The sequence below is a fragment of the Schistosoma haematobium genome, chromosome 6 (assembly GCF_000699445.3).
Source record: "Schistosoma haematobium chromosome 6, whole genome shotgun sequence".
NCBI lineage: Eukaryota > Metazoa > Platyhelminthes > Trematoda > Strigeidida > Schistosomatidae > Schistosoma > Schistosoma haematobium.
The window spans coordinates 13,142,494-13,168,902 of record NC_067201.1 but is presented as its reverse complement, the minus strand read 5'-3'; the positions used below and the strand labels follow the sequence as shown (position 1 = coordinate 13,168,902).

Genomic DNA, 26,409 nt, shown 5'->3' with positions numbered 1-26,409 from the left:
TTTTTGACGTGTTAGCTCCGTTCTTCAAAGGGCCTTACCGCCGGAGACGGAAATCCGTGAAGTAAGGTGAGGTGTGCATTTTTAGGGTCGACCTTTTCTAACCCCACCCCTCCTTGTGGAAAGGCAGCATCGCTGTCATGCTGGTTGTCTGAAGGAAACACCTTACTGCTGTCACACCTCTGTACAGTCAGCAGTACAACTTCGCCTTCGGACCTTGGGTTTGTTGCTTTTAGTCTTACCGCTCTTCAACCGACCTGTCTGACATGGTAGGACCTTGAGGAACGGTTGTTCCAGCCAATATAGCTCGGTTGCTTCATCACGATAGGCAAGCCCGACCACCACATCAAGGTAGCAACAACGGTCGGGCTTTTCAGGTACTCCAGCTGGCAAATCCCAAATGGGACAAAACATCCTGAATTTCGCTGCTAGTCATATTTAATCTATTCTATATTATACAATTGAAGTGTTTTAATAAAGAAAATCAACTGTCCAACACTCTTTTTCAAAATAATTGTCTATCTGGCATTTTTCCCCTGCAGATTGTTTTAGAGAACTATGCATTTCCTGGTGCATTAATCATTGGCACCGACAGTCATACACCTAATGGTGGCGGACTTGGTGGTTTGTGTATTGGTGTTGGTGGTGCAGATGCTGTGGATGTAATGGCCAATTTACCATGGGAGTTGAAGGCCCCATTAGTGATTGGCGTACATCTAACAGGTAAATTATCTGGTTGGACAAGTCCAAAAGATATCATATTAAAGGTATGATCGTTATATATTTTTTAAGGATTGGTTTTGTGTAAATTAGTTTTACATGTAATATTTTGCGCTAAAATATAGCCTACTAGGTGGCTGTAAAACAGAAATAATGTCCAAACTCAATCCTCTTTACTGTTAAGACTACAGCGCAAAGAAGGGAACGCTAAAAGCAAGGGCTTAGCAAATAATTATATTAGAATAGGAGGATTCGTGAAGATTATTGAATTTTCGTGCTTTAAGTCACGAACCGATCGTTGTTAGATCACCATTAAAAATTTGGAAGTACGCGCACGAGACCAAAGGTTCTGGGTTCAACTTCCGTGAGCAGGATCGTAGATGTACATTACCAAGGAGTGCTATACTAAAACGAAACGGCCGTCCAGTACTTCCAGGTTTTCAGTGGTGGTCTAAGATCACTTGGTGGTGTAAACTATGAGAATAATTGTATATTTCAAAGAGTGAGATATCCCGGTTCTGAATTAGATAAATTGCAAATATATACAGATCACTAACACAATAATCCATTAATTCAAGTCTTTTACATTTAAAACCACAGTGCAAAGAAACTAGGAAAAAAAGTGGCATTCAGGCAAATATCAAAAGTGAAATTCTAAAGAATAACAGTTTAAAAAATGATAGGTTCCACCAGTCTCAAAGTTAGGTAAATGATAAATGTATCAAATAAACCATCATTGATCTTGACCAGTCTCTTATGGTTTTAAACGAATTGATGGTACATTCTGCTTAGACAGTGCCAATAAGATAATTTTAATTAGATTAAATGGCGCAAAAGTAGTCATAATGGTGTAAATATAGTCGGTATTTATTTTCTCCTAGATTATGAGTTGCAATAATATCTTGATGTTAACTTTACGAACTCATTACTTATTTTCAAACTTCATGATATCTTTAGTTTTTTTAATACCATTGGTATTACTATTTAGACCCCTTTGTTATTCATGTTAATTTCACCTCATCTTGTTGATTTAGCATCGGAGCTTATTTGAGATATTTACTGAACTCAATAGCACCAAATCAACCTGTTTTGATAAAATTTCCTGCAAATGGTTATCTTCAGACTTTTTGTTAGCTTAATTTGCCTCTTTACTCATGTTGGTTGCCATTTTCGATTTACCTCTAACCATGCTATGATTAGCTAACCTTTACCGCATAGATTGGTTAGTAAGATCTCATTTTGGACATCAGGCCAAGAAAACAACCTATCGCTGCGCAGGTCTACTTACTTAATTTGTTTTACTTTACTTACTGTTACCTCATCGAGGAGGAGCATATGTTTCACACCAGGATTCTCCAGCCATCTCTACTGTGAGTTCCCCTTTACGATTGTTTCCAGTTTCTATTCATTCTTTTGATGTCTCCTTTCAACTCCCGACATAATGTGTTCTTTGGTCCACTTCTTTCACTTTTGCCATCAGTACTCTAAGTTAGGATTTGGTTCATGATGCAGTTTGATGATTTCTGCTATGTACGTCCTATCAACCTTCACCGTCTTTTCCTAATTTCCTCTTCAGCTGGAATCTGGCTTGTTCTCTGTCACAGTGGGTTGTTGCTGATGGTGTTCGGTTAACGGGCATTGAGTATCTTGCGCAGACAATTGTGTAGAAATACCTGTATATTCTTGTTGATGGCTGTGGTTATTCTCTAAGTTTCAGCTGCATACAGTAGAACTGTTCTGACTTTCATATTGAAGATTGTAACTTTGATGTTGGCTGACAGTTGTTTTGAGTTCCATATGTTCTTCAACTGTAGGAATGTTATCCTTGATTCGCCAATCCTTACCCTTGCATCTGCACCAGATCGTCCTTGTTTGTCGATGATGCTACCTAGGTACTTGAAACTTTCCACCACTTTCAGAGTTTGTCCATCATGTGTGGTTGGTTTGGTGCTGTGTATTGTATTTCAGGATCCCACTTTTTACCCTGTGTACGATGAGACCTGATGTTGCAGAATCTGCTGCTACATTGGCTTTCTTTACCTGAATTTGTTGGTGTGTATGGGATAGAAGAGCTAGGTCATCTGCGAAGTCCAAATCATCTAGTTACATGTAAGCTGTTCATTGTATTCCGTGCCTCCTCTGAAACATGGAAGTCTTCACAATCTTATCGATTACCAGAAGAAAGAGGAATGACTAGAGTAAGCAGCCTTGTCTAACTTCGGTCCTCACTTGGAATGCAGCTGTCCTCCATGCACGACTTTGCAGTGTAATCCGTCGTATGAATCCCAGATGGTGACGATTTTCTCAGATACACCATAGTGTCGAAGATAGTTCCATAAGGTTTTCCTATCCATATTGTCATATGCTTTCTTATGATTAAGGAATTTGACATATATTGATGAGTTCCATTCAATTGATTACTCAGCAATGATCCGTAGTGTCGCGATTTGGTTTGTGCATGATCGATCCTTACGGATTCTAAACTGTTGGTCTCGAAGCTGTGCGTCTACTGAATTTTTCGTCCGCTTCAACAAGTGTTGAGAACGTTTTTGGATACTGATAGTAGTGTAATGTCTCTGTAGTTCTCACACTTACTCAGATCTTTCTTTGGTGTTTGTATGAGGTGCCCTTTCCAATTTGTTGGAACTTGTTCTTCCTCCCAAATGCTTCTGAATAGAGTGTGGAGCACCTTCTCAGTTACCTTTCTGCCTGACTTCAGTGCTTCAGCTGGTAGGTTATCAGGTTCCTCTGATTCCTCACTCTTGATTTGTTAGGTGACTATGCCGTTTTCTCGGATTGTCGAGAGCTGCATAAAATATTACCGTTTATTGATCTGGACATCTTCAGTCATCATCTGTTCAGCTAACATGACATTTCAGGGTAGACGGTGGCGGTTGTTCATGCCTAACAAATCTCTTGACTGCACTAAAAAATACTTGCTTCTAAAACGCCGTTTAGTTTGTTATTTTTATCTGCGTCGCTGAATGCTTTATCTAGCTAACTAGTTTTCGAATTCGAAGTTCGAATATATTCCCTTTTTTGTGATAAACACCTCTCCCTAACTCAAACCTAAATCTTTTCATTATAATCAAAGTTAGTAAACATAAGTGAATAAATAACAAAAGTTTACTTTTTCCATTGGTAAACTTATCCGACAGCTACAGACTTGTGTACTTGATTTCGATTCGAATTCTAAGCGTGCAGACTAGTGATACCTATACATGGATTACGCCAGTCGAAATGAATGGAGCGAGGTTTTCACTTACGGTTCAGTGGCTAAAATTGAAAACCTTTAGCTAATATTGAGTTAATGCTCCAAATGTGAAATATATTTGTTTTGTTACTGTAATTTCACATCTCATTTCTTGTGCAATTTTTTAGGTAGCTGAAATCCTAACAGTGAAAGGTGGAACTGGAGCCATCGTTGAATATTATGGTCCTGGTGTTGAATCGATTTCATGCACCGGTATGGCTACAATTTGTAATATGGGCGCTGAGATCGGTGCTACAACATCAATTTTTCCATTTAACGATCGAATGCTGGATTATTTACGTGCTACAAATAGAGCGGATATAGGAGATTTAGCTTCGAAGCATAAGGTGATCGATCATTTCAGAGCTAACCTTATGTATATATAATGAAATTTACTTTACTTAAAAATAACATTTTTAGTCTATGTCATTGTCGGTAGTGATATATGAACTCGATAGCCCAGTGGATAACGGGTTAGGCATTTGAAACGGAAGGTTACTTTGTTCCAGTCTTTATAGGAATATCAACAAGGGGGTACAGTTGGCGAGTCCCAAATAAGATGAAACACGTTTCCTGGTTTCTAATGCTGACCAAAACTCTATATATCCCGCAAAAAAAACAGTTTTAGTTATTAATATGATCTGAAATGTACTTCCACTAATGCATTTTGGTTGTGTTGCATTCTGATTTCTCTCTATTCAGGCTTCTTTACTTACATCAGATGTAAATTGTAAATATGATAAAATAATTGAAATAAATTTGGATACCTTAGAACCACATATAAATGGTCCGTTCACACCAGATCTGGCACATCCAATTTCACAAGTGAGTCTCCGTATATCCTAATTTTCATTCCTAAATGAATTATGTTTGTTTACATAGTATTGTAAACGGTAATATTTATCACGAATGGATGTTAGAGAGTTTTTGGAAACCCATAGAGTACTGGATACGTCTATTTCGTCTTCCTTGTAATTCTTTGACATTGCACACTCATTACTCCATATCCATATTGAATAAAAAACTTTCGATTATCACTCTGGGTAGTGCCTAATACTTCCAAATCACTCGGTTGGAATCCAACTCCAACCAATACTCTATGTAAGTATAATCCTCAACCAATTATTACAATGCTGTAGTATTGTTTTATCACCTGCAAAAAATTGTATCTATAATTAATGGTACACGTAATGTGTTGTGTCATGAAAAAAAGTTAAATACTAAATGATATTGGTCCATGGTACCAGTTCATTAAAGTCCATAGAATTCCATCTAATAGATATTTGGGAACTAAAATGCCTTTATTAGTTGTAGAGTCTAACTTTGTTGCCGTAAACTTTAATTAGTACTAAACTGACACCGATACATACTCATTATGTTACTTGAAATCTTCATCAGCTTGTTATTCTGACTGCCACTCAATTTTTACCGAGTTCAAGTTTTATGCACTCAACTATGAGATACACTTTCATTCATGTGTTAGCTAGTCATACTGCCAGGTAGGTTGCCAGAACCGAAGTTACTGGGGTGGAATTCGAGCCTGTGAACTGTCGGTTTATGTTATGATGAAAATAATAATGATATTATTAAATGAAAAAATAACCCAACTAGTAGAGATTACTATAATGTGAGCTATATACGTATATTGATTAATAATCTTTGCAGTTTGTATAAAATACTACCGAAGACTTTTTCCCCAATATTTTATAGATCAAAGTACTCATATTAATTAACATATGTAATGTTCGTTTGGAATTGTACAGATTATCTATGGTATCATTAAAATGATAAGCAATTATTTGCTGGGTTTTTCCTCGTTTCTATAAAATAATGAGGATTTTTTCAAAGCCATAAATTTTATACATCATGTACATGCATCACTCTTCACTCTATTCAGATCGAGTCAACTAGTTATAAATACCTGGTTATAAGTACCTGTATTCAAACACCTCAACCAGAGGAGGAAAATAACTACCTCTCCCTATTGTTTCATCCGAAGAGTGGAGTCAGACAGAGTTCCTCGACCTTACTGTTCCTCTTCAACTTTGCCATCTTTTAAACTCTGGAAACAGCTCCGATGGAAGCGTATTTTTGTGGCGTAAATCTGTCACCTAGAGAAGGACTTCTACCTGGGGTATACAGACGATATTACCTTACTTGTACCATGATACCCAAGCCTTGCAATTCACACTTAAGCAGTTGATAACCAGTATTCGTAGGTTTAGTATGTACTTTTTGCCTTCTAAATGCAATGTAATTTTATAAGACTGGCAGGAGCCTGTCCCTTGGTAGTGAGCAGTTAGAAGTAGTTGAAAAGATCGTGTATCTGGGTAGCCATGTAAGTATGGGTAAGGACGTGGTTGGTATGGTCAGCTTAACTAAAGTGAAAGTTGAAGCGGGTCATGCCAATCTGGGCCATCTTTGGCTCCATCGTAATGTTGTTAGTCTGGCTGCAAAAGGTCGGGTTTACAAGGTGTCAATAAAAGCAATTTAACTCCATGCTTGTGAAACTTGGCCTCTTGGAGTTGAAGATATTCAGTAACTCGGTATCTGACCATCATTGTTTTCGAAAGATTGCTGAAGTCCAGTGGCAACACTTTGTTAGTAATTCTGAGGTTCGAAAATTTTTGTTCGGGTACATTGACGATAACTCAATTAGTATCAAAGACTTTAGTGGCTTGAACATTTGCTATGAATGTCATCCCGGCGGATTTCACATCGTGCATTGTTTGCCAAGGTCGAAACTGGTTAAAAAAAATCGGAGAGGTGGTCACTCTGTGACATGATACCGGAATATGAAACAAAATTGTACAGGACCAACATTTGTAATTTGCTTTTACTTCATAAAAGAGAAAAGGACTTCTCCAACTGGGAGAATTCTTTTGGGTTGTATTTTTTTCATTTGAAATGCTTCTCTCATTATCTAATACTCTCATTCACTTAGTTTTACCCATTTGTTGCTTTTTTCTGCTTTATATTCACCGTCCTTCAATCTCTTCTTACTATGTAGTGCTTTTTTTGGTGCCCCTTTGTATCAATATTTGCTTATCTAGATAATAATAATGATCCGTGTAAGACGATTTAATTCACCATGCTTTTTAATTTACGTTAGTGAAAGTGTTATGTATACTGTTTTAATGTTAGTCAACCGAATCATCAACAAAGAGCGAACCATTTAGCTTGCATATATATTATGAACTGCACAATTATTAACTATCTCATCCATTATTCACTATTAACCGTAAATATTTTAAAAAGATGTAATCTACTCTGAGGTACGTAATCAAATAGAGCCATATTTATCCAACTTTAAGCCAGACTTTCTTATGTTTGAATTGGTGATACCATTTCTCAAATATCTATCCAAACTAAACTGGATAAAGAGGGATTCGAACACTTGGTTTATTTATTGAAAATCGAATGTTTTAACAACTAAGTTAACACTTAAAATATTTGTACTAACAGTGTTCAAATTATCTGTGTTTAGATATCTTTTTTTAGTACTTATTTCACGTGTTTTTGTTTTCTTGATCAATAAGTACTATTTTGTTCTTTCTACTAGTTGGACAATCAGTCATTTGTTGATTGTCAAGTGATTTTCGTATTCCTTTACAACAAATTAATGCTACATTTCTAACTTGCTGTAAATTCAACAAAATATTACTAATGTAATTATGACCATTGATCTACCGTACTGATTGTTTTAGTATAAAGTGCAAGTGTTCATAAGTAAAACCAAAATCAATACATATTCCTCAAATCTAACTATCCTTGTTTAAGTAATGCCCATCATATATATATATATATATATATATATATATATATATATATATATTCCCAGGGATAAATCACCATGTGTTATTATGGAGCAAATTCTTCACCTCCGATATAGTTTCATGCCACTGATCACTGCTCCTTACCAGAACTTTGAGAAACTCATTTTGATCTCTGATAAAAGTGACGATTTGAATCACGGCCAATCAAATATTTAGGTTAAATATACTTGAGAGGTTCTAGTACGGATGCATTGTTGGTTAGAATTTGATCTTACTTTTTAAGGAAATAAAAATCTGACTTTTTCTGGGGAAGCTGTATTTAATGTCAAAGTTTCTATCCTTAATGAATAGATCAAATCCTTTAAATTAAATTTAAAAAATTATTAAGAATTTGGTCGTCTAATATGTGAGCCACCACAGAATTTAAGATTAGTATCTTAGTTAACAAACAATGAAACAGATTCAACGAAATAATCAAAACCCAATAGCTAAAACAAATTATGAAAAAAATTCTTATATTGTAAATTTAGAACAAGATATGTAAGCGAAGAAAAAACTAGTACACCTGTCATCACACTTGTACTTTTCACTGATTGTGTAATCTTTTCCATTGTTATCATTGACTCACAAATTACCTTGATTGATTTAATAATTTCGTATATGCATATAAATATTACTGTATATTCGAGTAAAGCCTGATGAGGATCTAATCTAAAACAAAATAATCAAATAACAACTTCAACCAGATCAAAAGATGAACATAATCACACATTAATGCATAGAGTTAAGCGATTAGGGGAGTGGATAACTTTACTCATAAGGAGAAACAAACAAATCATACATAAAGCGATTTTCTAATCCATACACGTATGTATGTTCAAAAAAGATTTTACACAGTTTATTTAATATTTGTTGACTGTTATACATACTGTTATATTATTGTTATTCTTATTAGCTATCCAGTCATGCATCCAAAGCAGGTTGGCCACTGCATATCAGTGCTGGACTTATCGGTTCCTGTACCAATTCATCTTATGAAGATATGGCACGTGCTGCCAGTTTAGCTCGTCAAGCTTTAGATAAAGGTGTTAAAATTAAATCACAATTCTTTATAACACCTGGTAGTGAACAAATTCGTGCAACTATTGAACGTGACGGTATCACGAAAATATTTCAATCTATTGGTGGTGTAGTATTAGCTAATGCATGTGGTCCATGTATTGGTCAGTGGTCTAGAAAGGTAAGTAAATTACTATTTTGGGAGGGGGCATTTCCTCTCCAATCCCTCACACAAAAAACTGGTAATTCCAAATAATAATAATAGTAATAATAATAATAATAATAATAATAATAATAATAATAATTATTATTATTATTATTATTATTATAAGCCATGATGGATGGTGGCTAGTTAGTTATTTTACTTACTATTGAATAGATGTCATTGATAGAGATGCCTTTGAAGTATTACTCATCTATATTGAGATTATCAAGTTAACAATACTCAGGCTAGACGTAGGATGGTAAATCGGTTGATAAGGCTGTAAATTATTACCTATTGAAGTATCAAGGATATGGGTTACATATGCTAATGCACTACTATCTTCAACGGGCAATTTTTACTGATGTGGAAATAGGTTGGAAGAAAGCTAAGGATATCCAAACCAAAACGTTGCATCAGTCTATTGAGTCATTGACTATTGAACTAAGCCATGTTGGTAGGTTCAGAGTGACTTCATAGTTGAGGTTCACACGATTACTGTAACATTTGGTCGGAGGACCTTAGGTAACATGTCTGAGAATCAGTTTGACTGGTGAAGATGTATTCGCTGTTTGTATTCCCTCAGTTTTTGAGTTTTAAGATTATATTATACTTCGTTTAGAACCTGAGTGCAGATATATATATGTCACATTGTAGTTTGATCAGTAGGAATAAACAAACACATCTTTATATCCATGATTGATCACTGAGTGGTGTCTAATGTTATATCATACACCTTCACAATCTGACTTATTGCCACAAAACTATTCGGGTAACATCTCTAAGTATAAAGCTAGGCGGAGTGAGTTAGAATCTTACAGAAAGCATCAGCGACCGTCAAAACTGAATGTACATCTTGCTGACGAATTTCATCTAGCAGAAAATCGGGATCAAAGAGAGTTCCCTGCCGATTGACTCCAACCACCTTATAATGTAATAACTAATTTGTGTATAATATTATTTAGACATTCTATTGAATCTGTGTTAATTCATTGATCTTTATTTTTTAGGATACAAAGAAAGGTGATAAAAATACGATTGTTTCATCGTACAATCGTAATTTCACTGGTCGTAATGATGCGAATCCAGCTACACATGCATTTGTTACTTCACCGGAATTAGTCACAGCTTTAGTATTCGGTGGCAGTTTATCATTTAATCCATTGACAGATGAACTAGTTGCAGATGATGGATCAAAATTTAAATTTAAACCACCAACAGGTATGTGTTTGTGTGTGTGTCTATGGATTTGCATCTTATCGTTGTATTTTGGTGGAGTTACATTCTTTAAGTCTAAATGACTTAATCTTAAGGTCTTCACTACCTTACTTCGTCAGGATAAACTTCAAATAGATGTGGTTTGCCTAAAACTTCATGATTAAACCATCCAGTTCGTTGCTATAATGAACTGATTAGTAGGAATGTTGTAACTTTTGGAATTATTTTACAGATTATTACTATTTATAGTCTTGTTACAGAATTGTTATTGCGCTTCTATATTCCCTACATTGTGAGTTTCTGTCGGGACCTATTAACTATTGTTATACTTTTTGTTACCTAATAGATTGTTGATTAATTATGCACTTTTTATCCAGTTCTCTGTCACTCATGGCATGATAATGTGTAAAGAATATTCTCTTGTTTTGATCCATGTAATCTAATAATTAATGTTTACTAACTAGTGAGTGTTTGAGACAACAGCACTGGGTGCCCGAAATATAAGTAATAAAAGCTTGTCTACTGTGTTCTCGTGTTCGAACTCATGACTAGAAATAGAAGAAAGTTTACATATCAGTAGACCAATATGAGTTAATGTTATTTCGACCTCAGTTGCAGTCTTTCATTGTTCAAAGCTTAAGATGCTAGTCTATAAACGAAATAGTACACTCAAGGCAGATAAATATGACAGAATTCTAATTGGCGAATTTCCTCGCTAGATATTGATCAACTTATCGTTATAACACGCAGAAAATGCAATTCCGTCAAAATCGTCCACCTGAGCTACAAGTCATCTCAACCGTCGTTTTATTAGCTTATTCTCCAGTGTATTTTATTTCCCCATAAAATCTCAGTATTAATTAGTTTATCTTATTGTAAGTTCTTGGCTGACAATTGCTGAAGAGGATTCCTTAAAGAAGGCGCAGCATGTTTACAGTACTTCTTGGTTTATTATTTGTATCACATGGTTACTCCTTCCCACTGGGTGTACACACACATGCAATACATTTCAACGACCGGTTTAACTATGAAATTATCTAGGTGAATAAATCATTCGATATATGTTATATCTTTCATGGTATTTAATCCTAACAAATTGTTTAAATAATATTTGATGCTACTTTCTACTCAAAAAGTGCTTTCCAATTTTAAAATACCATCTGATTATGAAGTAGTAGTATAGTAGGACCCAGAAAATATATTTCTTATTATTTATAGGTATTCACGATTGAAAATCAAGTGATTTAATCACAGTGTCTCAGACATTCGCTTATCAAGTTTGTACTCTGTCCTATTAACTTCGGCTTGTACAGCTAAGTAGTGTATGATTATTACAAGTATATGAACATGTTCATAGCTTAATGAAGAATACTCGTTTACCAGGCATAGATTCGTGTACTTGCCTTCAAGCTGCACTGAACGTGGTGGCCAGTAACACTACCCGGTCACCTAGACCGAAGTAGATTTTGTTTTAACTTCAAATCTACCATATGGTTATTGTAATTTTATTATCTCACTATTAAAAATCAGGCGATACACTACCGAAGAAAGGTTTTGATCCTGGTCAAGATACATATCAACCACCGGTGACAGATACTTCCAAAATCACAGTTAAAGTTGATCCGTCAAGTCAACGTTTACAATTACTTAGTCCATTTAAGAAATGGGATGGTAAAGATTTAACTGAAATGCCAATATTAATTAAAATTAAAGGAAAATGTACTACAGATCATATTTCAGCTGCTGGGCAATGGTTAAAATATCGAGGCCATTTGGATAATATTTCAAATAATTTGTTCATTGGGTAAGGATTTTGTGCAAACTATGCCAGTGAATCAGTATTAATATTTATTTTTAAGACACTTGTTTGTTAGACACCAATCTTTGATTTATTGGCTTGAAAGTAATCTCTCAGCCAAGATTACAACTACCAGTGGTATCTATTTAACATCAGGCTATCAACACAGTAAACATCAATAAACAGTGTGACTAGCTGAAGGCAACGCCTTTTTATGGAAAGGTTTGATCCTAAATTAATTTAGAGGTAGAACGCTGTTAAAGCAACGTATGATGGTTGTCTTCGCCTCCCGGTTACACATACGATGAAAGGATACTTCTTAAGGTATCTAAAGAAGAAACTGGGTTAGGGTTAGTATTATAGACGTGGTAGCTTTACATGCGAGCCCAAGGGACAATTGTGTGGGTTTGATCACGCGTATCCTATTCCTGAGTGGTTTTTGATATGTCGATTGTGTACTTTTGAGTCCTTACTGCCAGAGATGAAAATCTGTGTGACAAAGTTTGGTGTTGTACCGGTATATATGTATGTTAGATAAACAAATAAAATGAGTTTGTAGGTATCAGTGCCAAGATTGGACTTAATATTTCCAAATAAATTGGGCATCAGGGAGAAAGTAAATAATGAATATGCTATCTTTGATATCCCAGTGAGTAGAAAATTTTGTTTCTGACGCTTCCTGCTTGAATATCTGGGCTACCTGTTTCTGCCATCTGATTATTTCAACAAGTTATCTGTTTTTCATTTGTTTTAATTAATAATTATGTCCATTAAGTCGCATAACCTATTCAGGCGCTTTTATGAAAAGCCTACGACCTTTCGCTGCACAAGTTACGAAAAAGTACTATAAAAGGCATCGTGGTGGTTGGCAATATGCGTTAAAGAGAATGAACATTAATCGTATGTCAATTCCCGAGCTACTAAATTCTAACTGCCGATCACTAATCAACAAAGTGGACTATCTGCAATTCCTACTTAGTCAAAATACGTATCGTAATTGTGGTGTCATCACAATTCAAGAATCTTGGTTGAATGATTTACAGGATGACTGCCTTGTATCACTACGTGATTTTAAAATTTATCGTTAGGATCGATCGAACAATAAAAAGAGGTGTGGTGGCGGTGTAGCTACGTTTGTAAACATAAACTGGTGTCGATCTTCGTTTGTGTGTTTTAAGTTTTCAAATGACTTTATCGACTGTCTAACTCTAAGATGTCGTCCAAAACATCTGAATAAATACAAATATGTTTATGTTACCAATATCTACGTGACTCCAGATTGCACATCATCTGCACTATCTGTTTTTGCTGATGAATTCACTGAGTTCGCTGTTACTGCCTTCAGTGATTCACTTTCAATTGTATGTGGTGATTTCAATTCATGTGACTGTAGCTTCCTTACGTCACTAGGTCACCAAAATGTAGTGGATTTTCCTACCCGCCTGGATGCTCATCTAGACTTCGTCTTCATTAATGATGTGGGTATATATGCGACTCGTAAACGTGCTCCATTGTCTAGCTCAGATCACTGTATAATTCGTGTTCTACCTAAAGTATATGGAAAGCATGGGAAGAGTACACTCTTACGTCAAACCAGGAAAGTCAAATATAGGAATTACTCAGAAGAAAATATCCGAAATCTGAAAAACATGTTTCATACGACTAACTGGGAATTATTTACAGATGTCTCACTCGAAAACACTACTGATGTTATCACTTGTTACCTTCAATTCTGTTTTGATATTTGTTGTCCCACTGAAACCATTTTTGTAAGTTTTGATCGACTTACATCTTCACAACTAAAACGACTACGAAGGATGAAAGAAAGCATGTACAAGGAGAAGAACTCTAATGAAGTTCGTAAACTAAATGGTCTGATAAACCTAGAGATTAGACGTCTCAACTGTATGTTTACTCAAAAGCTCTTATCTTGCAAAAACTCTCCAAGTATGTGGAAATTCTTTAAAGAACTTACAGGTGAAAAAGTTTAGAAGCGATAACCAGCTGAATGTTTGTGACTTAAATAAGTCTTTTGTACTTCAGTCATCTGATGTGATGCTCCCTCTATCCACGGGTTTAAAAAATAGCTGTGTTCCTACGTTCACTGAAACTGATGTACGAGGATGTCTCCAGTCGCTTAATTCATATCGATGTTTGGGACCTGATGGTATCCCAAACATCCTTTTTAAAAAATGTGCTGACGTTCTGTGTCATCCGTTCACAACTATATTTAACAGATCCTTCTCATCTAATCTCATACCGAAAATGTGGAGAAAGATGAAGATAATTCCTGTACCCAAGAAAGCATTTGGTGATAAGAATGTAAAATTTAGACCTATTGCAATAACTTCACCCTTCCTCAAAACCATGGAAAAATTATTAATACTTCCACTTCAGCCTGCGATAAAAGAGCATACTGACCCATACCAGTTTGCATACAGGCGCAAAAGAAGCACTTTAGATGCTGTTGCAGTTCTGCATCACAACATAGTGTTCAACTTAGAAAAGGGTAAGAAGTATGTTCGATGTGCTTTTCTGCACTATACTTCAGCTTTTGACTCTATAGCAAGACAACGTTTACTTAACAAGTTAATCAGCGTCAACACTGACAGCTGGATAACCAACTGGCTATGTCCCTACCTCTCTAGAAGGGAACAGTACACTGTGTTTGGAGGAAAGAGTTCAGAGTCTCTACTGTCTCATGAAGGTGTACCACAAGGAGCTGTTCTTTCACCTCTTCTATTCTCCTTTTTTCTGCATGACCTGCCATCTTCCACAGAAAACACTTTTGTGAAGTATGCGGATGATCTCACTGTATGTATGCCTATATCTTCCTCTTTACATCCCATAGAAATGAATGAGTTTTTGTCTCGTATTGATTGTTGGTCTGTTGGTAATGGTCTCATACTTAATCTGTCTAAATGTCAAGCTGTTAACTTTAGCATGAGACATAAACGGAATATAAACACTATTTTGAGATCCCATAGTGCTTGTACCATCGGAGACTCTTTGATAAACTCAGTGTCGAAGGTCAATTATCTTGGTGTCACCTTTTCCTCCGATCTGTCTTGGTCTTCCCACGTTTTATCGTTATCGAAGAAGGTTTTCCGTCTGACCTACTACATAAAGAGATTGCATGCTCTTGGAATTACTCGTCATTTACTCTTACAATTTGTCAATTCTTGCATATTACCTATTATTCTTTACTGTTCTCCATTATTCTTTCCCGGGCTTTTGAGAAAAGACTTTGCTGTATTGCGAAGAGTGCTGAAGGCAGTTAGCAAGGTGTGTGGTGAATCTTTCGAGGTCATAATTAATATGGTTGTGGATAGACATTTAAAATCATGCAAACTCCTGGCAGGTGTCATTTTATCAGATACTAGCCATCCCCTTCACTCTTATCTTTCTCCTTGTATATCTTCTGGTAGAACGAGACGTAATTACATTAAAATCCAAGCACGCAAGGAAAAGTATAAAGGTTCTATAATACCTTACCTAGCAAATACACTCTGTGACGAACAGGTTGTTAGAATTAACCTAGTCAATAACTTACATTCTTAACATGTCTTTAATTTTAAAAAGTTTGTACAGTTTTTTTTTTAAAAAAACCTTTTTTATTTCTTTGTATTTGCTACTGCCTTTTTGTTCGTTGTTCAGTAAGTAACTTGTTGAAATACCCTGTGCTGAGAATTCTATATTGTACCAAAATATAATGTTGAATGAAGCCATTAATAATAATAATAATAATAATAATAACTTTAAGTCACTTCTTCAGAGCAAATAAATAACCAAAATAAAATTAACACAAATTTAACTAGTACAAAGGAAACAATCCAGAATATTTTTAGTACAATCAAAGTAAAGTGTACGATTTTTAGAACTCCCCTTTTCTAATTCCCTCCTTCATTTATGGGAAGGCACTATCAATCCAGATGCTGGTCGTTTGAGGGAATCACCTCACCACCGTCACATTTCGATACAGCTAACAGTACAGCTTAATCCTTGAACCTTATGTTTACTGCTTTTAGTCGCACCGCTTCAATCGATCTACCCGGTCCGCCAGGACCTAAGTGAACAAGTCTTCTTCCCAATACACCTCAATCCAGGCTATCACGATATGCAAGCTCAACCACCAAGTCAAGGTAGCAACTACAGTTGAATTAATGGGGTACTTACATTCAGTTCTTCTTGATATTTCTAGTCTGTCTGTGTTCACTGAACTAAAGCAAGAACTTGACTTCATACATGTAAAGTAATCACTTCATTTTGTTTGCTTTACCTCAACTTGACTGGTAAATCTTTTTTTATTGATGATCAGCAAAAGTACACCACTAATAAATGTCAAAAATAGGATAAAATAGATGTACTAGAGTGTCTTAAACCAAGACGAAACATATATCCAGTACACTTGTTTTCATAATTGTTCTGCGACTCATGTTTGTTATTAAACGGAAATACTTCGGAATTTAAATCTCGTTTCCTATTTGCCTATTGCTCCAATACATAATAACCAAATGATTTGTTTGACCTAAGTGAAAATGGTAACATCGATATTGTTATTATTAATTGACGATCGCACTGAAAGTCACTAGAATAGACAATGACCCAAGTTTATGAAATCCGTTACTGTTATGCAATCACGTCGTAAATTATTGATGTCATTTACTGATTATATGGGGTGTTCTTAAATCAAGTTGTATTGCATTGTTCAAATATTGTTCCACTATCATGATCGACATGATTATTTATATTACGTTTATGTTATTTAATTTGATATTGAAACATTTACACTAGTCAAACAACTTCACAAACACTATTACTCATGATAGCATTTTATCTAGATTGTGTAACACAATTAGGCTTCTTTCATTATTGGTTCCTACTATATATCGGCTTATATATAACTTTAGTTTAATTCTGTATATTTCCCCTGTAGAGCTATTAATGAAGAGAATAATGAAATGAATAAAGTATTACATCGTCCATCTGGTCAGTGGGATACTGTTCCAATGGTAGCTAGAAGATATAAAACGGACGGTATCAATTGGTGCGTTATCGGTGATGAGAATTATGGTGAAGGAAGTAGTCGAGAACACGCTGCCCTGGAGCCTAGACATTTAGGTGGTCGTGCAATTATTGTGAAAAGTTTTGCACGTATACATGGTAGGTTTTTGTTTTCCGTTAAATTTAATCTGCATTATATTGTTTTGAATTTGAATGAAATATCTAACTGACTGATCACTGGATTGACTGAGTAGTTGTGACCAATTCCCCCATATTTGTTTGGTTCTTTTTAGTGCTGATCAGATTGAAATGTACTGGCCACTAGTTTAAGTGACTCGACATTACATTTACTACGTTGATATGTGTTAGGTGATTACAGATAGTATACAAAAAGCTCTTGTTGACCTAGATCTCCTGCCAGTTTTTACTCGTCAGCAATACATACCTACAGTCTTGAGGGAAGTAATACTTCCTGTGGGGTTTGAGATCACATAGTACAGCTTGGGAGCTTTCTACCAAATACCTCTAACCAGCTAACATCTCGACACTGAATGCATCAATTAGTATTCATTTTTACCGTAAAATTGTGGAAATAAACTGTCAGAGGTGAATTATTAAGGTGTTTGGAAACTGTTACCTATCATCATTCTGCGTTTGAAGAAGAATTCGCTTTCAATTGAAGTCTCTTCTGTTAATCCTTAATCTTATTGTCCTATTGGAAGTAGGTCAGCCGCAGCCCGAATAACTTGACAGTTAGGTCTCAAACTGTGAAACTGGATGACACGGGTTCAAATCCTACAAAGGGTGTCAGTCCCGTTGAGATTTCATGTACGCTTTGCTGAAGAATTTCAACACAAGGTTTCCTGCCGACTCCCTCTGACTACCTAACATGTCAATACTCTTCTCATTCCCTTTTACAATACTTGGATTGATATAAGATTTTATTGTTTCTATGTTTTATCTCCTTTACGACTACTTATATATTTCTAATAATGTATATATAGAGAAACAACTCATCTTGGCTGATTGTCCTCGTTTAATATAATGATAAGTCGACTGACTATATATCCCCAGGATTTAAAATCAGAATTTTCTCACCTTTTAGAACGGTCACAGTTAAGGAATATTAATTCTAGTCATTGAGCCATAGGTTCGGACCCTGCCACGCTTCGGTTTCAGCAACCCTCACACTTAGATTGTATGCAGCTCAAAGTCTAGTTTGTGAATTTGCACATGGTAGATGAGTTAGTATTGACAATAATAAATACTTAATAAACATCAGTATAGGGGTTGTGGAGATTGTTAATTTTTTGATTGAGATCATGAATCAATTGATGTTAGGACCACCGTTGGAAACCTGGAAACACTGGACGGCCGTTTCGTTCTAGTATCAGTCAGTCAGTCAGTAACAACGTAGAACTTCGTACGTACGTACATCAGTTCGAGTTGCCACACCACATTAGCACAGAGATGCAGTTGTCGATTCAAATCCCATAGTGGTAGAGGTAATAAGAGTATAAGCAGTAATCGGGAAGATTAGGGTTTGGAGATGTTATTTAAAGAGTATAATCCAGTGAAATAAATTTGGAAAGAGGAAAAAAAGGGACATGAAGAATTCAGAAGATTAGAATTTGGGAGAACACAAAGAGTGGATGCACCTGCGCCATTGCAAACGATTTTGAGCCATGTCATTCAGGGTCTCTAACCATCGGTTGCTATCATCTCGCGATCCCCAACCAGGTAGTCTACACCTACCAACATGACTCAGTCCACTTGTCAGTGACTTCATGGACTTGTGCCATGTTTTGGTTTGGCCGCCCCTAGCTTTCTTCCAACCTACTCCTATACCACTGAACATAGCACGTCGAGGCAGTCGGTCGTTGGGCATACGTAACACGTGTCCCAGCCATCTCAACTGATGAAGTTTCACTACTTCATCAATTGATTTGCCATCCTTACCTAGTACCCGTTTCCTAACAACTGTGTTACTTACTCGATGGTCCCATGATATACGAGCAATGTTTCGAAGACACCTATGATCAAATACTAGTAGCCTACGGATATCCTCTACTCTTACCGGCCATGTTTCACTGCCATAAAGTAGGACGGAACGAACTGCTGCGCAGTAAACACGTCCTTTGGTTGATAGACGGATATCTCGCCTACGCCATAAATGACGCAAGTTGGCAAAAGCTAGTCGAGCCTTCTGTATCCGTGCTGAGATTTCGTCACACACCAGACCACAAGGGCTGATGAGACTTCCAAGATAAGTGAAGCGGTCGACACGCTCAACTACTTCACTCCCTATCACTAGTTCGGGTGTCGATGTAACCCAATCCTGAAGCAACATTTTGCATTTCGAGGGAGAGAATCGCATCCCGAACATGCTTGCATTGTTGCTTAGAGTGGTCAGAAGACTCTGCATTTTGTCATCGTCTTCACCAAATAAAACTATGTCATCTGCATATTCTAAGTCAACAAGTGAACCTCCCGGTAGAAGTTCAACCCTTTGAAATTTAGATGAGGAGAGTGTTATCTCTAAAAGTACGTCGACCACAAAGTTGAACAAGAATGGGGAGAGTGGACAGCCCTGACGAACACCACTTGAGGTAATCAATTCTGATGACAGTTCGCCATAAGCTCTCACTCTACCAGTTGTGTTCGAGTAGAGAGCCTTTATAAGGTTAATGTACTTCTTTCGTACTCCTTTCAGTGACAAACACTGCCATAGAACCTCACGATCAACAGAGTCGAATGCCGCCTTAAGGTCGAGAAATACTACCATTGTGGGGCGTCTGAATGTGTGTCTGTGTTCTAGAACCTGACGTAGTGTGAATATCTGGTCTATACAACCACGTCCAGGCATAGACACTAACACCATTGGATGCCGGTTCAGTGGTCTAGTTGGTTAAGCACCTGGCGCGAGACCGATAGGTCCTGCGTTCGAATCCCACAGGGAGCGGGATCATGGATGCGCACTGCTGAAGAGTCCCATACTAGAACGAAACGGCCGTCCAGTGTTTCCAGGTTTCCAACGGTGGTCCTAACATCAATTGATTCATGATCTCAATCAAAAAATTAGTAAAGTTTCACTGTTATGTTTCAACTTCATTTGAGTTGTTAAGTATGTAATGGATAGTATTCATTGAAACTTGCTACCTTATTTTTTTCATCTTTCAATAAAATGGGTTTTTTTCTGGACAGTAGAGTAATTCCAATCTACTGTTTGTTTTTTCAAAAAATGAAACATGTACAAGCTACTTATAAGTAGGTTATATGAACCAGGTTAATAATAATCATAGTCATGATTATGTGAAATTTCATATTTCCTTATTGTTTCCACCGGTCACTAATACAAAGTGCAGAATTTTCCGAAAAATAACTACAATAATGGGTCACATTTACTCTAAGATCATGGATAATATTCATAGTTTTCATCATAAATTGATATTAGTTAGAAAAACATTGGAAACCGGGGAGCACTAGACAACTGTTCTCGTCGTTCTCAGTATAGAATTTTATTCAGCAAGACATATTTATGACTCTCACCTTTCACCACTGGGGTAGGGATAGAGAACCTAGGACTTTGGTCTCTTGCGCTTATACAGACACTTAGCCTCTAGACCATAATGTAGATTATAGAAGAAATTCAACTTTCTTCGCATGGATAATAGTTTACAAGATTTCACTTTTTTTCTATCTGTTATTATTATTATTTAGAGACAAATTTGAAAAAACAAGGAATGCTTCCATTGACATTTGCAAACCCATCAGATTATGATAAAATTAAACCGTCAGATAAAATTTCCCTGTTAGATTTGAAAAATCTTCAACCTGGCAAAGTGAGTGAAAAGAATATCATTATTATTTTCTTTATATATATATATATATATATATATATATATATATATATATATATATATATATATATATATATATAGACTGATGCATACATACTTACAACCTCATTCCTACAATTGAAGAACATATGGAACTCAAAACGACTGCCAACCAACATCAAAGTCAGAATCTTTAATACGAACGTCAAGACAGTTCTACCGTATGGAAATGAAATGTGGAGAACTATTACAACCATCATCAAGAAGGTACAAATATTTATAAACAGTTGTCTAAGAAATATACTGAATGTCCGTTGACCGGATGCTATCAGCAACAACCTTCTGTGGGAGAGAACAAACCAGTTTCGAACTGAAGAGGAAATAAGGAAAAGACATTGGAATTGGATAGGACATACATTATGGAAATCACCGAACTGCAGCACTAACTTGGAATTCTGAAGGGAAACGGAAAAGAGGAAGGCCAAAGAACACACTGCGCTTGGAATTGGAAGCAGACATGAAAAGGATGAATAGTAACTGGAAAGGAATGCCCAGGACAAGGTTGGGTGGCCTATGCTCCTCGACAAGGGTTAACAGGCGTAAGTAAGTAATATACAATCCGTTGTATATAATGCAAAAAGATAAATCAGAAGCCGTGAAATTTCCTGACGTTGTGGAAAATAAGTTGGAATTCGTAAATATTCTGAATTGTAAAACTTCAGTTAGTTTAAAATATTGTGTGACTATTATTAAATATCCTTCGTAACTGAGATCTCCATAATCATAGATAATAATGAAAGCTTATCAATCATGAATACTCTGCTAAAGTTTGATCTATTCATTTAGAAGTGTAGAAATATAGTTTAGATGAATGGTTTGTCAATTAGTCACTGATATATGTGTTAGCCCAAGTTCCTATATCATATCAGTACAATGATTTACAATTTACAAGATGAATTGAAAAAGGAATTTGGAATAATCATAGTAATAACTATAGTGAGAGCGATCAAAGGTAGAGACAGAATGACAAAATATGTATCAAAAAGTATTGTAGGTTAAAATCGGATTGAAATAAGGAGTGATTGGTTCTGTTCTCTCTGCAACCAATTGTTTGCTAAATGTTTTCAAATTGAAATTTTTTGAAATTTGTTCGATTTAAGGGTAGTTTTACTAACAGATTAACATCAACTGTTGAAAATCTAGAGGCATTCAACTTCTCGATAGTTTCATACTCACATCACTAATCAAGCTGATTATAACTGTTACGTCCTGCGGTCATCCGATTCCACTTGCTGAAATACTCTGCTTATTCTCTAGCCCAACTAATTACTTGAGTGAGAAAACCAAGAATGAACAACAAGCTTTTATTGGTCTACTGAATCCAGAATATTTGCACGACTCATTCATAGATATATATCATTCTCTCTCTCAGAAAGTCAAACCAGATTGTTAACCAGTAGCGTATATGTTTATTTCCTCAGAAAGTTTAAATAAATCTTAATCTATCACTTCTCATTTGGTCTACGTCTGATCGACCCAGTTTATCAATAACACATACAGTACATTCGATGGATCTTTTCATGACCAAAAATTCACATTGTTTTAATTTTGAATGATGTTTCAAATGAATTTAACTTTACTTTATAACTCTGAGTATAAATGTAATTATTAATTACATATATTTTTAATACTCACACATGCGATAATTTCTTTTAGCCTGTTCGTTGTGTAATCCACCATGAAAATGGTAAAACTGAAGAAGTTCAATTATTGCATACATTTAATGAGAATCAAATTGAATGGTTCAAAGCTGGAAGTGCTTTAAATCGAATGCGTGAATTAGGCAGTAAACAACATTAAATTCTGTCTATCATATAACGTCTTATACTTACTACCTTCCTTTTGAGATAGTTGCTAACCAATTTTTTTAAAAATTTGTTTACTTTCTTTATTTGGTTTCTTTGTTTATTCTTCTTGAATGAACTTCCTTTTCATTCAACTCATACATTTCTATTTCTATGCTGTTTTGTAGTCATATATATCAGTTAGCTATGCAATTTAGTAATCTACAAATTACGCATTTTCACATTAATTTATTCCCTCCCAAACTATCCCCCACTTTCTCCCTCCATATTGTTTTGCATTAGTAGAGTTTGATAATCAGTCAATTGTCATTTCAGAGTTTAAAATAGTCTTGATACTATTTACATATATCTATTGATTGTTAGTTTGCATTTTCTCAAACATACGTGCATGGATCCATACAAACAAGCGTACATATGGTGACCTATGAAAATGGAACTACTTGTGCAACGTATCGTTTTTTTTTCTCTGTTTTTTTATAGACAGTGAATATTTGTGTTCATTGTTTAAAATAAACAACTTGAGCTTTTGTGAGTAAAATGTTACATATGATTAACGGGAATGGTTTTGGAGAAGTAAATTACTCAATCCTTTTTTTAATTGTTATATCTTGTGGCATTGTGCCCCTATCAATGTGATGGAATGATACCGCCAATTACAGAAGAGTGATTTATCGACCGGAGCAGGGACGCGTAAACGCTTACGATGAGTCTAGTGTTCTTATCGATCCTTCTTCCTGCCTAGCCCTGCCTGTTGAGTCCAGAACACCAATCTCAGCTTCTGCTATATGAATCATATATTTCAAACATACTGGGTTTATATACAAACCAAAAAGACTACATCGTACCATAAAATAGAAAACAACATTTGTACATGATCTAACCAAAAGTGGCTGTGAATGTGAGAGACTGTAATTAATGGAAGAACATGAATATCCATAGTTTAGCTACTTAACAGTAATGCAGTAAAAATTTAGGTATCGTATTTGTCCATAAATAGTTCTCAAAAGTTACCATTCATAATTCTCGTCAGGATATAGCACATACCTTTCCATTCTGTCTTTTCAAACCATATTCTCAAGATTCAGTTCTTTTTATCTCTGCTACTACATTATTTCGATATTCTTTGTTATTTGCATATCGTCGTGTTGATCTGTTATGGTAACTTGAGTCAACGCATATCTAAGTCAGGCTCTGTTTTGATCATGTCTATCTGTCTATTCTATGATAAAAGTACCTTTAAATAAAAGATACACCTACAAAAGTCATCTTATTTTTCGCTTATATATTCATACTGGTTAACATCGATTTTGGAATACGGTGTATCTTATTGGTTAAAATTAAACTGAATCAAAACGTTCGTGAAAATAATTACCAATTTTTATAGATCTTAAGTAAAGAACCGATTATTTTTAGACCACCATTGAAAACTAGGAAGCGCTGGGTGGCCGTTTCATTCCAGTATGGGACTCCTCAACAACACGTATCCACTCCCAAGCACCTGTAAATCTAACCCAGCAGCTTCGGTCTCGTATGAGAAACCAGAACCTCTAGACCACTGAACTGGCACCCGATGGTTATTAATGTACAACCCCAATAAATTCAAGATATTGCGTGACCATCTATTGTCTGCCGTAGTTACCTGTCTCACACCCAACATTTTGGAACTCTACTGGTCACCGCTTCTGTAGGAATTGAATCTAGGGATTGCCCCGATCTAGAATTTAGATATTTTCTTATTCTTAAAGAAATAAGTATTACAAACCAAATTAAATGGAAAATTGGACCATTGAATTGCAGTTTACTGAACTAAACATTAGGTGCACTTTAGAATGGTTGGGCTCTATCTCGAAATGAGGTCATCGCTGAGCACTACTGCAAATTCAGAAACTAGGGCAAAAAAGCTGTCCAGTAGCCCAAGCTTTTCCAACTGATATCAATCCACCACGAAAAGCGCTAACATATACACAAACTAAATTCACTTGATATTGTTTGTTTGTATCTTCCCATTGTTATTTCGGACTGCAATTTATCAGTATATTGTTGGAATTTGTGCCCTGGATTCCACTGCTATCCACTATCCATTTTGATTATATAGAGCTCAGTTAAAAATGATTTTGCAAAAAACCAGATTAGCAGGAAATATTACATCTATTCTATTCTAAGCATTTTCTCATAGATTTTCAAGAGTTAGTGTTGCGCATGCGGAGGAATAGACCAATAATTATCATGTTAAGTCCAATGGTGTCCTTGGACTTTAAATGGACATTTCCTACTGGTCGATATCTGTTCACTTGTTGAATATTGTACAGAATGTTGTTTTCTATTTTATGGTACGATGTGGTATGCTTGATTGGTATATAAACAAAGTATGTTTGAAATATAATGATTCATATCTCAGAGGTTGTGACTTGTGTTCTGGACTCAACTAACTGGGCTAGACAGGGAAGCGAGACCAATCGAGACTCTAGGCCATCCGTTCGTGTTTACGTGTCACTGTCACCGAATCGATCAATAAACGCTGCTTATCAAAACCTGCAGTCACACCCGTCATAACAATTGGCGACGGGGTGGAGAAAAATTTTGAACCTTGTAATTGGACGAGATTCAGGCTAATTGTTTCAACCAATCAGCATCCAGATTGTCATCAGCGTCCTTCAGCAACATTGGTCATTATTCCTACAGTTAATTGTCATTGCAGGTGCTGAAAAAAAAATGACTACCTTTTCCGATCAATTACAGCTTCTACTTGAGCAACAACAGCAGTGCTTCAAAAATAGCCAGTTAAATTTTTTAGAAAATTTACGCACACTGTTGGTAAATTTTCCATGTTTCGGAAATGCAACAGAAGTTGGTAAGTTCATTTCTCATCTGCAGACTGAGCTGGAAAACAACTGCAGAACATATGAAGCTGCCTATAAAAGCCTCTGTGAATCCCGGACGACCAGTGATGTAAACGAGAAAGTCATTCATGATCCGCCCAGTTGTCCAGAAATGTCAAATTCGGAAACATTCCCTGTCGTGGGTTCAAATCCCACTGTTCCCGAAACGTGTGCAGACAATGATGTATCCAGCTCACAGGAAGATCTCTCATTAAATGCTCATAAATTAATTGCAGTACCCGCCCACAACGGAACAGGGAACAAATCGTGCAGTACACTGAATCCAGCTGTTTCAAATGGTCCTCATCATTCAACAACAGGAGATTCTGACGAATCTTATTATCTAGATCCTCTTGTACCAGAAAATGTGTTAGATACATCAAATGATGATCAGAAATCTAATACAATTTTGATAGATATTGATCATCTCAGTGATCAACTATCCACAAATGAGATTTTCAAGGAATTCTATGATAATGCTCCAGAAGAATCGAACGTTGATGACCTCATATCAAGCGACGTTGGTCCACACTACTTAATCACTTTTAGTGACTTCTCTGTTCCATGTGACAATTATGTGTTAAATAAAGTCAAATTAATTCTAACTTGGGAATATGAGGACCCAACATTATTTCGTGGGGGAGGATGAACCCAGAAAATTTCAAAATCCGGATATCAACTCCGGATCTTCAAAAAAAAGGGGAGGTGTTGTGGATGCGGAGGAATAGACCAATAATTATCATGTTAAGTCCAATGGTGTCCTTGGACTTTAAATGGACATTTCCTACTGGTCGATATC

At 35.9% G+C, this 26,409-nt stretch overlaps 1 protein-coding gene across 3 annotated transcripts in view; it reads left to right on the top strand.

Annotated features, from left to right (window-relative positions):
* Positions 1-25,061, top strand: part of ACO2_1 (aconitate hydratase) — a 32,020-nt gene extending 6,959 nt beyond the window's left edge. The window contains exons 6-14 of one of the 3 annotated variants that reach the window (XM_051216880.1): positions 540-764; positions 4,099-4,317; positions 4,673-4,795; positions 8,702-8,986; positions 10,018-10,228; positions 11,756-12,029; positions 16,960-17,186; positions 20,748-20,869; positions 22,583-25,061. In XM_051216880.1, coding sequence (XP_051065511.1) covers positions 540-764; positions 4,099-4,317; positions 4,673-4,795; positions 8,702-8,986; positions 10,018-10,228; positions 11,756-12,029; positions 16,960-17,186; positions 20,748-20,869; positions 22,583-22,726 — 1,830 coding nt within the window. In that variant the 3' untranslated portion in view covers positions 22,727-25,061. Of the gene's footprint in view, positions 1-539; positions 765-4,098; positions 4,318-4,672; positions 4,796-8,701; positions 8,987-10,017; positions 10,229-11,755; positions 12,030-15,785; positions 17,187-20,747; positions 20,870-21,010 lie in introns of those variants that run through there. The other 2 variants (XM_051216882.1, XM_051216881.1) reach the window with 2 other exon arrangements.
* Positions 25,062-26,409: the final 1,348 nt, after the last annotated feature.